The following is a 13,883-nucleotide window of genomic DNA, read 5'->3' on the forward strand; positions in this document are numbered from 1 at the left end:
ACGTTTTAAATGACATGTGGTACTATTGAGGAGATAGGATTCACACACGCCCTGTCACGCTACCCCTAACACCCATTATCTAAATTTTATGTGGTTACAGATTATAGTATACAAGCCCTTTCAGAAGTTCGAAAGGTACAGTGAGTTTGTTTCTTCAAATTTTGACCTTAAGTAGAATGATGTCGTATCAAAAATTTAAAATGTTTGACATGATAAAGCACAACATACGTTAATTGATTTGTTGGAGACAGTTCTTCAAAGTTTGCATTAACTCAGAGACTGTCCAGAAAGGACCTCTAGTTGGTTGTGTTATTTGGTCAGAAGAGCAATGGGCAGGTCTGTGCTGCTGTGATTTTATCAACCTGAATGCGTGGTCTTGATATAATGTGCATTGTCTAATTAAGTAGCTACAAAGCTACTACAGCTATGGCATGATGCTCCTGACTGGTCATAAACTCAACAAATAAACATTACATAAAAAGAATTAAATTTATTTCATGTTCTATCCTGTTATTTAACATTATTCAGTCCTAAAACTTTTAAAGATACTAAATCCTTGGTCAATAGAACTTCCTGTACAGTCAGTATAAGGACATGATTGGTCGATGTTTATATGCATGTAACAGCGAAACTGCATATCAACAGAAGTTTTATATAAATATTAATATATTAAAACCCAAACCGGACAATACCACTCATTAATGGTCCAAAACTGTACAAAAATTTACATTTAGAAGTGTTTTAAATCAGTTCTAGAATACATCAGAAATCTACATGTTGTTTAAATGCTAAGAAGAGTAATTTATGGTCAAGGAAATTGTCTTAAGGATTTAGAATAAAAGGAAGGGATGGCAGATGAAGGGCACATGTAGAATACTTATACGGCTGAGATGATTATCACATATATACATGACCATTTAATTCATGGTCATGGCCGAACTATATCCTGAATCAAAAAAGAGAAATGAAACATTTTGTTAAGTTGATTTACTCTATAAAGTTAAAGTGAGTTTCTCCCACCTGAATTGAGCCATGTAGGGGCGGGGAGGTTGGATCTCCTTATGATTGTGGTAGCTGGTGGCTACCTCATACTCACAGATCGTCAATAGCATCCAGGCTTTCAGCAACTATAGGGCAAATAATCTTGCCAAAAGAGAAATCCTGGGCTTTTGATCGAGGAGGAAATGTCAAATGATGGCACAGCCTTGAAAAGTGATGAAACACTTTGTAACAGGAGGTAAGAAAATGTAGCTGCCAGATTGGGCTTGAACCCAGGACCTTTGAACACTATGTCGTTGAATGCAGCCTACTGGCTGAGTTACATGGTGATGATCAACCCAGTCCAATTCCACTGCAATCTCAATTAAATTAACTTTTCAAAGAGATTAAGAAAGATTTACTTACCTCCCAAGCGCATGACGTATTTTCGATTTCATTTTTCAGAATTCCTGTGAAGGGTCCAAACTTCTGTCCTGCAGGAATATCCACCTTGGCCCAAACCCCAAGACCTTGAAAGTTCTTTGATTCCTTGAGTTCGAACTGTTTTGGTATAGGGATGTCGTCTGGTATGTAGACAGGGGGATGGTCAGTGTCGTCTGCTTGTTCGTTGATGATGAGCTGGTTGGTGGGCGAATAGTTGAGGGGTTCCTCAGAGTCATTGTTGGTTCTTGTATTATTTTCCAAAGGTTCAAAGGTCTCGTTACAATTACCTGCATCTGTGGAGAAAAAATATAACATTTATAAAAAATTGGAAAAAAATATTCTTTTTGTCTTAGACAACTTTCTCTTGGACAATTCGGGCTGACAACACTATACATTTGTCAGTGTCTATGAGACTGCAATGAAACTAGTAAACACTACACAGACACTATTTTACAGTCAGTCTATGTACTTCTTCCATTCATTCTTAGCACAAATCTCTTAAAATTTTTCTTAGACAGTTTTCTCTTGGATATTTACGCTCTGATAACAGTATATATTTGTTAGTGTCTATACCATAGATGAAAACCATCAAACTACAGTCAGAGACTCTTTCACTATCCCAAGTAGGTTTCAAACTCCCAAGCCAGAGTTGGTGAGGTCTAGTGAAAGAATGCTGGAACACCTGTAGTAAACCACCTTAGCAAACACTATAGTTGGCCATCACAGCCTTCAATAATGAGACAACATTATCATGGTAAAGCTATCAAAAATCTTAAATGAAAACAGCCATCAAAATTCCTTGAAACAAACTTGTTTTCATTGCATAGTTTCAGATCACTGAAGTGAATAAATACAGTCAAACCTGTCTATAAAGACCCCCCCTGACAGACAGGGGAAATATGGACTTTATAGCCAGGTGGTCTTTATACACAGGTTGAATTGTTGAATTCCTAGAAAAGTGGTCTTATCAAGCAGGTGGTCTTTATACAGAGGTGGTCTCTTAGGGAGGTTTTACTGTAAATTCATTCAATATCCACTCCTCCTAATTCTAAATTTGTGCTTTTTACCAACCAATTTTTGTGTCACTGCAGAACACACAAACATTTTAATTACATACTTAACAAGATTTTTTTTCTATTATGTATTCAGCACTACAGCAATATTGGATGATCGAATTTTATTGTTCTATAATGCCGATTTAGATAAAAAATATAACTCAATATAGATGTACATGTAACATTTCTAAGAAATCAATAAGGATATTATGAATTTATTTTTATTTTTTCAATTGACTGATTGAACTTTAAATTAAAGAAGATCAGATTATTGGATTATAAAGCTGACAAAGCTGAGACCTATCTATGGCCTAGGTCATCAATTTATGACAACTAATGCTAATCTAATACTTTTTTTCATTTATGACAATGCTAATCTTTTTTTCTTTACAAATCTCCTACCTTCCCAAGCCATAATGTTCGTTCCTAATTAAAACTAATAATTGCGTTAATTTCAACAGACATGACAGTTTAACAATTGAACTAGGGAGATCTGTGAAAGGATGATGAGTAAATCATGTGCAGGGTTTTGATATAATTTATAGTGTCCGTTCAGGCGTGACAGCACCACAATCTCCAGCCGAGGGATGTTGATATCTTCCTATTAAGTTCCTAAATGTGTTTTTACCTGACAGAAATGATGGGATCAAAGAATTGGATATCCTGTCGCTGCAGACTATCGAATGACGATTCAATTCCATGAATTGTATCAGTACTGAGGTGTGCAGGAGTTCTATTTAATATGGCCGACTGTCGTGTGACCAAGCGACATGTTTGTAACGCATTGCTCTTATTCCATTTAGCAGGATAAGGCTTTTCATTTAATATGGAATAATTACTATGCAAACAAAATTTTTTATTCAATTTTCATTTGTTTGGTGTTGAACAGAATCGTTTTAGCTGTAATTTTCCGACTAAATCAATAAAATTAATGCCCGATTACCAGCCAATTTACGCTGGCTCTGACGTTCCCTATAATACTAATAATTTGATGATAAGAGAATTTATTGAATACCGAACCCTACGATCCAGTAGGAACAAAGGATGATGGGAGAAGTATCACTAGCTAGGGACGTCGGAAGGATTAACTATACATCGGATATCCATCGTGATGCAAAAACTGTCACACGTAGTCAGAAAATAACAAAATGGCTTCCTCTCATGATCGGTTCATTATTGAAAAAGCTTTTGTAAATATTTTTATTTGAGGATTTTGTTCTATTAATGAATAGATTGGACCAATTTCGATGATATGGTACTTGAAGCCATCAATAAGTTAAACAAGGCAATATGTTTAATTTCCTACCATTAAAGAATGGGACAGCTTAGAGCTATGTAAAGGTTTATGCAGGTCAGTGGAACATCCATAAAGCTTATCTTTTATCAATTTTATACCTTGATTAAATGAAAATCAGTAAACTAATAACCATTTTTTCGCGTTTTTTAATCCCAGGCAAGTTGAGGAAATGATAGCAGTACTATCCTGCTATTATAAACACCCTGTAAATCCCCTTCAAAAACTATCTGAATTGATTGAATATTAAAAACAATATGAACATGCACTTAATCTGTGTCTTAATAACGCAATTCCTCCATTCTGTTCTGGTGTTCATTTTTTCTGATTTTTGTTTTTGCTATGTTCGTTTATAACTGAAGGCTCACAAATTTTAAATGGAGAAAATAAAACTACAAATGCTGCAACATTGGGATAGTCTACTTAAATAAATACATGTGACATTTTAAATGTAGTTACTGCTATATCTAACCTTTTTGGGAAAAAAATAATTAATAAATGGAAGGAATGCTATCGTACAACAAAAGTAATTACAGAAATTGATCGGATGTCACTCAATATGTTGAGAACTAATACGAATGAACAGACGAAGAATTTCACTGGGTTGACTCCACAGACAGATATAGAATTAATTTAGGAAAGTCACTATCGATTCGAAATCTTCAGAATGTGTGTCATCCAAAGAGATTGTCACAGGCGTTTTCCGACTGCCCCTCGATAGAAAATCCGGGAAGAATATCATCATTCTTGGTCAAGTGAAGAGACCGAATCGTTGGGGCGTAAAGTTTAATTTATCTTAACGATATCAATTTGTAGGGAGAGTAAAGATAATATGGTACGTTCGTTCATGTGAATAAAAGGTAGAAAACCCAAACAAGACACACATCCACGAACAGGAATCTATTTGTTAAGTGGCTGGGATGTTTAAGATACCGAGTAGAGATGTCGTTTGAGTTTGACACATCAATGAGCCCTCTCGATTCCGTTGATTTCATCTGTGTAACAATACAACAATATGGTGCAACTGGTACAGCAGGATATTTCTGAAATTATTATTTTTATTTTTTTGTAATATCATTAAAAGGAAAAAAAATATTGAAATTTCCAAGGTAATTTAATTTGAGTATCCTCACAATGTATGATTTTGCACCAAATTACAAAAAAAAAGAAAAGAAAAGTTTTTGATAAAAATTTGAACAAATATTCAAACACTCCTATCTGATATAGATATTTAATGATGAAGATCTGAGGAATTGTGTCTCTTTATTTTCAGTTGAAAGCTCCCGATTCTTTGAACACTGGGCCTTGAACACAGCACAAAATGTCAACAATAAAAAATGGGACTACTACATAAAAAAAATCTCCCTTAAAATCAAATCGTGTGAAGGACAGATTAAACTGGTCACTTATTTTGACATCCAACATACCTGCATATCAGACAATTTAATGACTCATCCTTCATACCTACGAGATCAAACGTTTGAGGAGATTCTTCATACCACCCTTATGTAATGAAAAGAAAACTCAATCTACCTTCAACAATGCTCTAATGAAACTTTGGTGTCCTCTATTTCGTTTTTTTTTTCTCGCAATCCAACGAAGGTTATGAAGCACCTGAATGATAACATTTTCCTAATTATCCATTTAAATTGGTTTGCGATTCATCTTTATTTCTTCAATAACAAACACGAGTGGTTGTGACTTGACGAGAATTGTCACAGTCATATTCGGGGGTCACCGAGTAAGGCCCCTCCCACTATAGCAACTCATCATTATAGCTTTATTAGAGAGGATGCCTTTCTCCTCCAAAACGTTATTTCTCATTCAACAGAGTTCAAAGTGATAATAAGAACAGTTAATGATGTTAGTAAAGGTATTCCTGGTGTGACATTTCAATCGTATGAGAACCATTAATTGGTTCATGTAAGAAATACACAACATATTTTCCCTGATGAAATTTTTGTTAGAAGGCTGTTTGATTAGATTATGCTACATTTCTTCCATTTTTTATGTAATATTCTTTTTACAATTATAATTTAGTTCCTTTCATTATATTTCTTTTTTTCTCTTATAATATTGTCAATTGCAATTGAGCACTGTATGATGACTTTATAATGCCTTTGCTTGGAAACTTATAAGAATTTTTCATTAAAAAGTTTTAAATTTCAAGTCTGTTGTATGACTTCTAAAAGATTTTGTAAAAGTCTACAACTAACACAGTACAGACCAGCCTGTTTTCAGTAACACAAACTACTTATGGTAAGGAATACGCGTAGCAGACAAGATAACTTTGAGGTACCTGCCTTACTTCGCACTGTGCTGAAACCTGTTGTGAGTCTTCTGTTAATTCTTAAAGAATCAAATATGAACAGGTGACATCTAGCTCTCATGTATTAAGAAACTTAAAACTTAAGTTTAAATTTAAAACAACAATCATATTGCAATATAAGTCATAATAGACAGAAAACTGTAACTATTAGTAGCAGAAAAATATTTGATATATATAATGATACCTTGTATATCAAATTTTTTATAAGTAAATATGCAAATTGATTTCACGGAATCAGAGATGAATGCAAGAGGCTACATGAACTTTTACGTAAAATGAATCATCATTTCTTTGAAAGAAAAAATCAACATTTTCTAATTTGTCATTTATTCTCAATGAAGGGTGTGACACGGAAGAGAATAGAACAGCCGAAAACAAACAAACAAACAAAAACAACAGTATACCAGAAGTACCAACATTCAGTATCAGTGAAATACGATCGGCCATCGAGCCAAAATGACCCCAAAGCAGTGTCAATCAAATCGTAATCCAGCCCTTTCTATCGTAAAACTCTGTAAAAGCCCAAAAACCACAATGACTTTTAAATTTCATTTCACCCGTTCAACCGATCACAGAACCTTAGCATTATTCACTGTAGTCATCAATACGCCCTCTGTATTTCTTGTGGCTTTTCATTCAGCTTTTTGAGCTACATATAAGATTGTTTAATCTGTTATGTGGTTTGTTATTTATAAACATCACACTTATTACCTAATTTTTAACAAAAATTTCATGAATGAAAATTTAAAAGTACATGGACTTTCGAGAAAGTCCTACACATTTTTTTTTCTCTGCTAACAAGGAAATAAATTGATATTATGATAAGTTTGTTCCCGATATACAAAAAAAAATGATAATGATAATAAGAGCTATTCTTGTATGAATATTTGAAGTTTTTCATAAATAAATGACATAATACGCTTTCGACTTTTATCATAAATTCTACATCTGTAGCTTTTCCAATCTATTTTCAAATGCTTATCATCATATTTTGTTTATTACCATCAAAACTTACGTAATTTGCGTACTTTTTTTGTTCAGAAATAAGATTTGAAGTTGAAGGTGGGCAAACTATATAGACAAGGTTTTAAACTTTTACGGGGAAGAAATTGTCAATTCTCAAAGCCATTATATGCAGTGAATATACAAGATTGAATTTCTCTTAAATAATTTTTGAACTTCCCAAGTACAAGTACACAATATTTACTTTAAATATAACAATACATGTGATATACAATATGAAATTCTCAATGACACATTAAAACGTTTCTTTTGTTGATTTCATTCAAGTGTGTGAAAGGTAGCTATGAAAATACCCCTAATGTGAAAATGGCCATTAATAAAAAGTAATACAAAATTTTATTGACATTTCTTTCTAAATCAATTTATCTCAAGTATTACATATCGTAGGATTATAACAGACACCGCAACATCTGCTCACGATCTCCGAACACAATAAATAATCGCTGTACCATCAGTTTCTCCTAGTCCCCCTAATAAGATAGCTTGAATACCGTAAAATCTTTGTGAGGAAGGAAAAAAACGGTTTATATGACAGCATTTGAGCACAGATGTGCTGTGTAACACTCATCAAATTATCGTTTTCTGTCATTGTACGATTGTTACGATTTTATTAGAGCTGGTGCGCGTGTAAAATAGCATGGAAATATTGCATTTGAGAGTAACAGCCCCTGATGATTTCTGACCGAGGATGGAAGATCAATACTACTTAAAGTATCTTAATCGCAACATCAGCTTGGTTTCTCTCATCGATCGACTCATCGATCGATGACACTTGTGGTGTCTATATAGTGAGAGATGTGCGTCAATCTGCATTCTAAAATAGAGCCCCTCCCACAGGTTCCGTGTCAATGTTACCGGCAAAAGATTCGCAATATATCACACAGTCATCCGATTCTTACGGAGGCTTGGAGAAACTATCAGTCTTGAATTAGGATTCTCATTAGCATCAAGAATATCCGACGAGTCAGTAATATTCTATCTAACATAGCTATTGTGATATCGACGGACAATGGACGACACACGCTTAGTCTGATGTTTCGTCCATCAAACGGTAATCAACAATCCATCTGTTGAATGCGCTGACGCAACACAATGAGAAAACCCTCGTAGATATCTGTGTCGAATACATTATCTATTATTCCTTGCCAACAATCACTGCAAGCAAGCACCAATAAATCTTATGGCAAAATTCAGGGTCCACGCACAAATGTAATATATGGAAAGGATGAAACCTCGAGCACATGGCATCATAATGATGCACAAATCCATTTAAAACTACATTTTTGCAAATTTTGAAAAGGTTAAAAGAGCTATAAGCAGGTGTGCTTCCATCTCATATTGTCACAATACTCTTGTGTCAGCCGAGCAGACGTACAATAAATTTCCATCTTTTTATTAGAAGCATACAAGGCATTAAAATGCCTAGCGCTTTGTGTCAGTTTTTGATCTTTAGAATATTATGAAAGCACAAAATTTACAAACAATTGAAATTTTGAAATATATATGTTCAAAAAAATTATTATTATTATGGACCTCAGGAAAATTTGTAGGGTATCTTTTTTTGAAATATTATAACAGAATCATTATAAAACATCGTCTGTTTCAACTTAAATGTTTTGTTTGTCAATTGTAAGAACAGCATTGTCATAGATAATATCAAAAACTGTAAATCTTTGTATTAAAATTATTCTTTGAATCAAGTTTTACAACTTTATTTGAAATAAAAGAATGATCTTGAGCAGAAATAGGTCAGAAAATTTTGTTTTTGTTTCAGAATACATTATGCTAAAATCCAGATATCGCTTTATAGTGTTTCATCTTACGTTTTCCATATAATATAGTTGTCAATGATAACATCAAAAACAATAAATCTTTGATATTAGAATAACATTTGTGTCAAAATTTATAAAGAATAAAAAGAAACGGCATCATATGCCATAAACCACAAACTAGTAACATCTTGCCACAAAAAGGGGACATTTTTTTTTACAATTAAGATTTGAATTTCATTAACAATTAAATACCGTTGTTTGCATAATGCAGCTTTCTGGTTGTTTGGTATTTTGTTCTCATACCCAGAATTTAAGTGAAATTTTGCAACATAATTCACAATGACATATGCCATAAACTCATTAAAATAAAATATCTCAACAAATAAAAAAAATTGCACATTTAGATATGTTTTTATTTTAAATATGAAGCTTTCAAAGTACATTTGTACTCTCATATATTTTATTGAATACCTAGTTTACCTATGTAAGAAAGCTTTTTCATAAAATTTCCTAATAATGGTTTCTTAAAATGCACAATACAGTCAGAACTCAACATCCCCAATGAAATTTGAAGTCTTGGACGCATAAATGTAAAATCAAATTTTAAATTTAGGTAAACATTCATAATTATCATGAAATATTCATAATTAACTTTAATTGATTACACATTTTTTAAATAAGCCTCTAATTAAGACATTATAAACAAAAATATCAAAAAAATGCTTTTAAACTCTTATGATAAAGAATTGAAAAAATAAATAAATAAATTGGCATGATTAATACTTTAGCTAATATTAACCCTTTTACAATCTATGTATACATGTACATGGTATATACATATTTTAAAATATTAAGCTATCAAACAATTTAATATAATTGAACACAATTTTTTTTAGTTTCTTTCAATCCTTCCCTATCAAAGAGCATGCAATTGAAACACCAAACTTTCATTTATCATATCTATTTAGTCAATTAGGAATGAAAATTCACATAAAATTTAAATACCATCAAGATGAAAAGGACAAGAGATTTCACACCTGATGAAAAATTAAAGCCTGCACTTAAGTTCAACTGTCCTAACAGTTTGTGTTGTCAATTTAGTTTTATTTTGTTATAGATCAAAGTTCTCAAATAAAGAAACTCTCAATGTCAAAATTATTTTTCAAATGCGCAAATGATACCCTCTTAACAACTGAATCACAAGGGTGAGAAACCCTTTTGTTAAAATCTTATTTTAAGTCAATCAATACTATATCCTTTTCATTATTGAATTACATCTGTTTGAGAATCACCCATATTTTTCATAAAAATAAAATTTCATATCTTTTCAGGATAATGTTGATATTTATCTAGAGTCATTAAATGAGATACGGATCCCACAAAGATGAAAACAGTACATGTTTTCTTTAAAAAGGAAAGATGTATCAAAATTGCATTATCATGAAAGAATTCAATTGCAATGTTACAGAGTGCTTAAGAGTCCTTTAAAGGGAAAACCTTAGATTTGTATTCTTTACCTGTACCCCTTTGACCTGTGACTCATTCCTACATGTACCTGTAACCATTTGTATCATTTATAGCACAGATTACAGGTAAAAATTGAAACTGAAACTGACGACCCTTGTATCTGCAGTATACCTTGAGGTCAGGTGAATGTTTGAAACAGGTGTGTGAATGCACAATGCATCTTCCATGCATTTGTAACACTCGGACTTGTTGAGGTCTTTGTTGCGTTTGTCTTGAGTGTGTGAATGAGTAAATGCGATACTGCTGTGGACCTTATAGTAAAATACAATATGTGCTTATTAGGGAATATGCTGAATAATACACACAGTGTAATATACTCCAAATACAAACCTTAATTGATAACATGCAACAGTATCGAAAGATCCAATGGATCAAATTCGACAAAAACGGAGAGTGATACAAATTTAAATATGGCTGTTATTAATATCATATTTTGAATGCCCCACCCCACATGTGAACAGATAAGAATAGTTGCTCTGTGTATGAAGACCGTGTTGTATGTCCCAGTCTTGTAACATGAGCCATACAAACATACTGTTGTTGAGTATTCCAATGTTACTTTAGGTCCCTGAAAACGTTTTAGAAGATTTTTCCCAAGGTATTAGGTCAGCAGGCTAGGTGAGAAGTCAACCAGAAGAAATGGAAACATATTCAAATGGAAAATATGATGATGTGAAATTTTATCAAATAACAATATGATAAGCATGTAAATATTGTACAGGTGGGATATATAGTATAATATAAGGACACCTGGTTTTGTTGTCTTGCTAGAGCCGTTCTTTAAGGTCATACAGTACCATAATGCTTCGTTAAAATAGCTCAAAGATTTCTTCTTTTTCCTGCTCCTTTCTTTACCTGTCTTTCTTTCTTTTATTTTTCTGTTCATTTCTCTTATCAAAACTTAATTTTAATTGATTCATATATTACTTCCATTCCTAAAGTTTTTATTTCTAATTATTCATATCAACTCATTAGCAATTAATTGGTGATTAGGGAGAACAGGTGCTTCATTTTTTTTTTTTTTTTTACAATTTTTCTTCATACTTAATTCTTTATACATGTAAATTAAATATAACATAAAATAAAAACTTCATTATCTTATTTTTCTAGTTGGAATTCATATAGCTCATAAATGCAAAATGGAATTGGTTCAATGAATTCATGCATCATCGAAGAAGAACTTGGACAAGATTAATCAAGTCCTTACTAGATTTTCTTCGGACTGAATTCTGTCAAATATAGCCCATATATCCCACTTTGGTATACATTATTTATTTAGAAGGAGCTATAAGACAACAATACCAATGTGGATGGGTCAGCTTTGACCATTATATGGTCAGCGAAGCTTTATGCTTGACCAGATGTTATGATCTAAGTGTGTTTAATCGGAAATAAAAACAAGCAAACAGTACGCTGTCAAAAGCTGAATACTCCAATACAGGTAAAAACCTCGTCGACAGGTGAGTAATGGTGTAGAGTATTTAAAGATAGGATGAGTACCGTCATTATCAGCCTGGTATTGTCATACAGGTAAGAAAGAGGTGTTACCTGTCCGCTCTCCAGGTGAGATAATCGAGACGTTTAACAACACTTCCTACCTCGGGAGAAAACAAACCAAATATTGAAACATCGGGTGGCAGCGAAAGTAAATAGACCCACTTAGAAGTGACAAAGACCACTAATAGCCACCTGATGGTCAAGGACTGGACAATGGCTACTATCACTCAGACCAATTCGTCCTTCTTTAGGATTGAAATGTATACAGCTATGGTTTTATCACTCTGACAACAGACTAGAGCTTTCAGCTTGAAATGGAATTCCCTTGTTATAGTAAAAAGATCTTGTCTTTCACCTTTTGTGAGATGTCAAATTTCTTCTTTTTCTCTTTTTTTCTCCACAGGTACATTATTTATAATTTCTCAAAAAAAAATTTTTTTAAGGTTTTCTTGTAACTATGGCTATAATATAATACCCGTACCGCAGTTTAGGAGTTTAAAACAGCTATGTTAAACACCTTAACCACTCTGCCACTAAAGTCTGAGATATTCAAACAGCTGTTAAATCTCGGATCCTGAATTTAAGCATGATATTTATATCTAAACATGCAGCTATGCTATCTGATTAAAATAAAGAGTTTCAAGCAATGTGAAAAGTATTTAATTTTATTGTGCTGCCAATTAATTGATCATCATATTTTAACAAGTTATGAAGAAAAGTATAGCCTGAATATAACCTTATCATTTACAATATATTTAATTTTCAAGGAACTATTCAATTATAATCAACAACTGATAATCTCAATGAAACGAATTGATCATTTTGTACATATCAATTTCTTCAATAATGCAAGATTTTATTGAAATCTGCAGAAAAAGATGTTTAAATATTCATATGTTTGTATTTTGCAAAAGTACAAAAGCCTGCTGTTGTCACAAGATGTACACAAAGATATGAGGCTCAGTCGGTAATAAATCAAATCTTTATGGGCAACTCATGGACTTAACAAGTTATTGTATTGTAAAGAAGTAGAGGTACATTTTTTCCTAATGTCCAATTTTCATATCTAGACATGATCTACCATTGTTGACTAAAATGTTCCGCTTTCCCATCCTCCACGCATCATTTAATGGTGTTGTCAAAACTGCTCGTCATTTTAGGTGACTCACGGCCGAAGTATTAAATCTATATTAAACTCACAAAAAATTGAAAATGTAGAAATAATTTCTGTAATGGGGGTAGAATCCCAATTATCATTTAAGATTTACTTGTCATCGATCACACTGGACCACTGCATGGGATACTGGTGTAACAGACTTAAGATATTCTGAATTAAAGACAATGGTCTGATTGGTGTTAGAAGGTTTGGCTCCTATCAACTTCATTTAAGGACAGCCTCGCTTGCTTGTGATGTGGTAATTTTGTCTAATTAGTTTAACATCTATTGTAATAGCCAGTGTCATTTAAGGATGTGCCAGGTTTAAATGGTGGAGGAAAAGCTGGAATACCTGGAGGAAAACCACCAACCAATCTGGCAACTGCCTCACAGAGGGTTTGAACTTGTGACTCAGAGGTGGAGGGTTTGAGATACATGTAATATGTTGTGACATCTTAACTATTTGGCTGACCACGTCTCCATGATATGTTGGATATGGTGAATGTGTGTTTGGGAAGCTGCAACATGTTTGGGTTGTGTCTCCTTGTTATAGTGTGATTTGGGAGGCTACAGTATGTTTGTGTTAGGGTTTTGTCTCCTTGTGATAGTGTGTTTTGGGGAGGCTGCAGTATGTTTGTGTTAGGGTTTTGTCTCCTTGTAATAGTGTGTTTTGGGGAGGCTGCAGTATGTTTGTGTTAGGGTTTTGTCTCCTTGTGATAGTGTGTTTTGGGGAGGCTGCAGTATGTTTGTGTTGTGTCTCTTTGTGATAGTGATACTGCTGTCCGATCTCATTGAAGCATGCCGCCAA

The 13,883-nt window shown here is 33.2% G+C and overlaps 1 protein-coding gene and 1 long non-coding RNA gene across 2 annotated transcripts in view; one reads left to right on the forward strand and one right to left on the reverse strand.

The window, feature by feature from the left end:
* LOC138319110 (histone-lysine N-methyltransferase MECOM-like) overlaps positions 1–13,883 on the reverse strand; it is a 112,825-nt gene that overhangs the window by 66,639 nt on the left and 32,303 nt on the right. Inside the window, exon 2 of the mRNA XM_069262043.1 lies at positions 1,405–1,715. Within this exon, the coding sequence (XP_069118144.1) occupies positions 1,405–1,715 (311 nt within the window). The remainder of the gene's footprint in view (positions 1–1,404; positions 1,716–13,883) is intronic.
* LOC138319118 (uncharacterized) lies at positions 1,012–5,860 on the forward strand. Its single transcript, XR_011207958.1, has 3 exons — positions 1,012–1,237; positions 1,444–1,565; positions 5,045–5,860. It is a non-coding gene; the product is annotated as an uncharacterized lncRNA (long non-coding RNA).

The sequence above is a fragment of the Argopecten irradians genome, chromosome 1 (genome assembly GCF_041381155.1).
Source record: "Argopecten irradians isolate NY chromosome 1, Ai_NY, whole genome shotgun sequence".
Taxonomy (NCBI): Eukaryota; Metazoa; Mollusca; class Bivalvia; order Pectinida; family Pectinidae; genus Argopecten; species Argopecten irradians.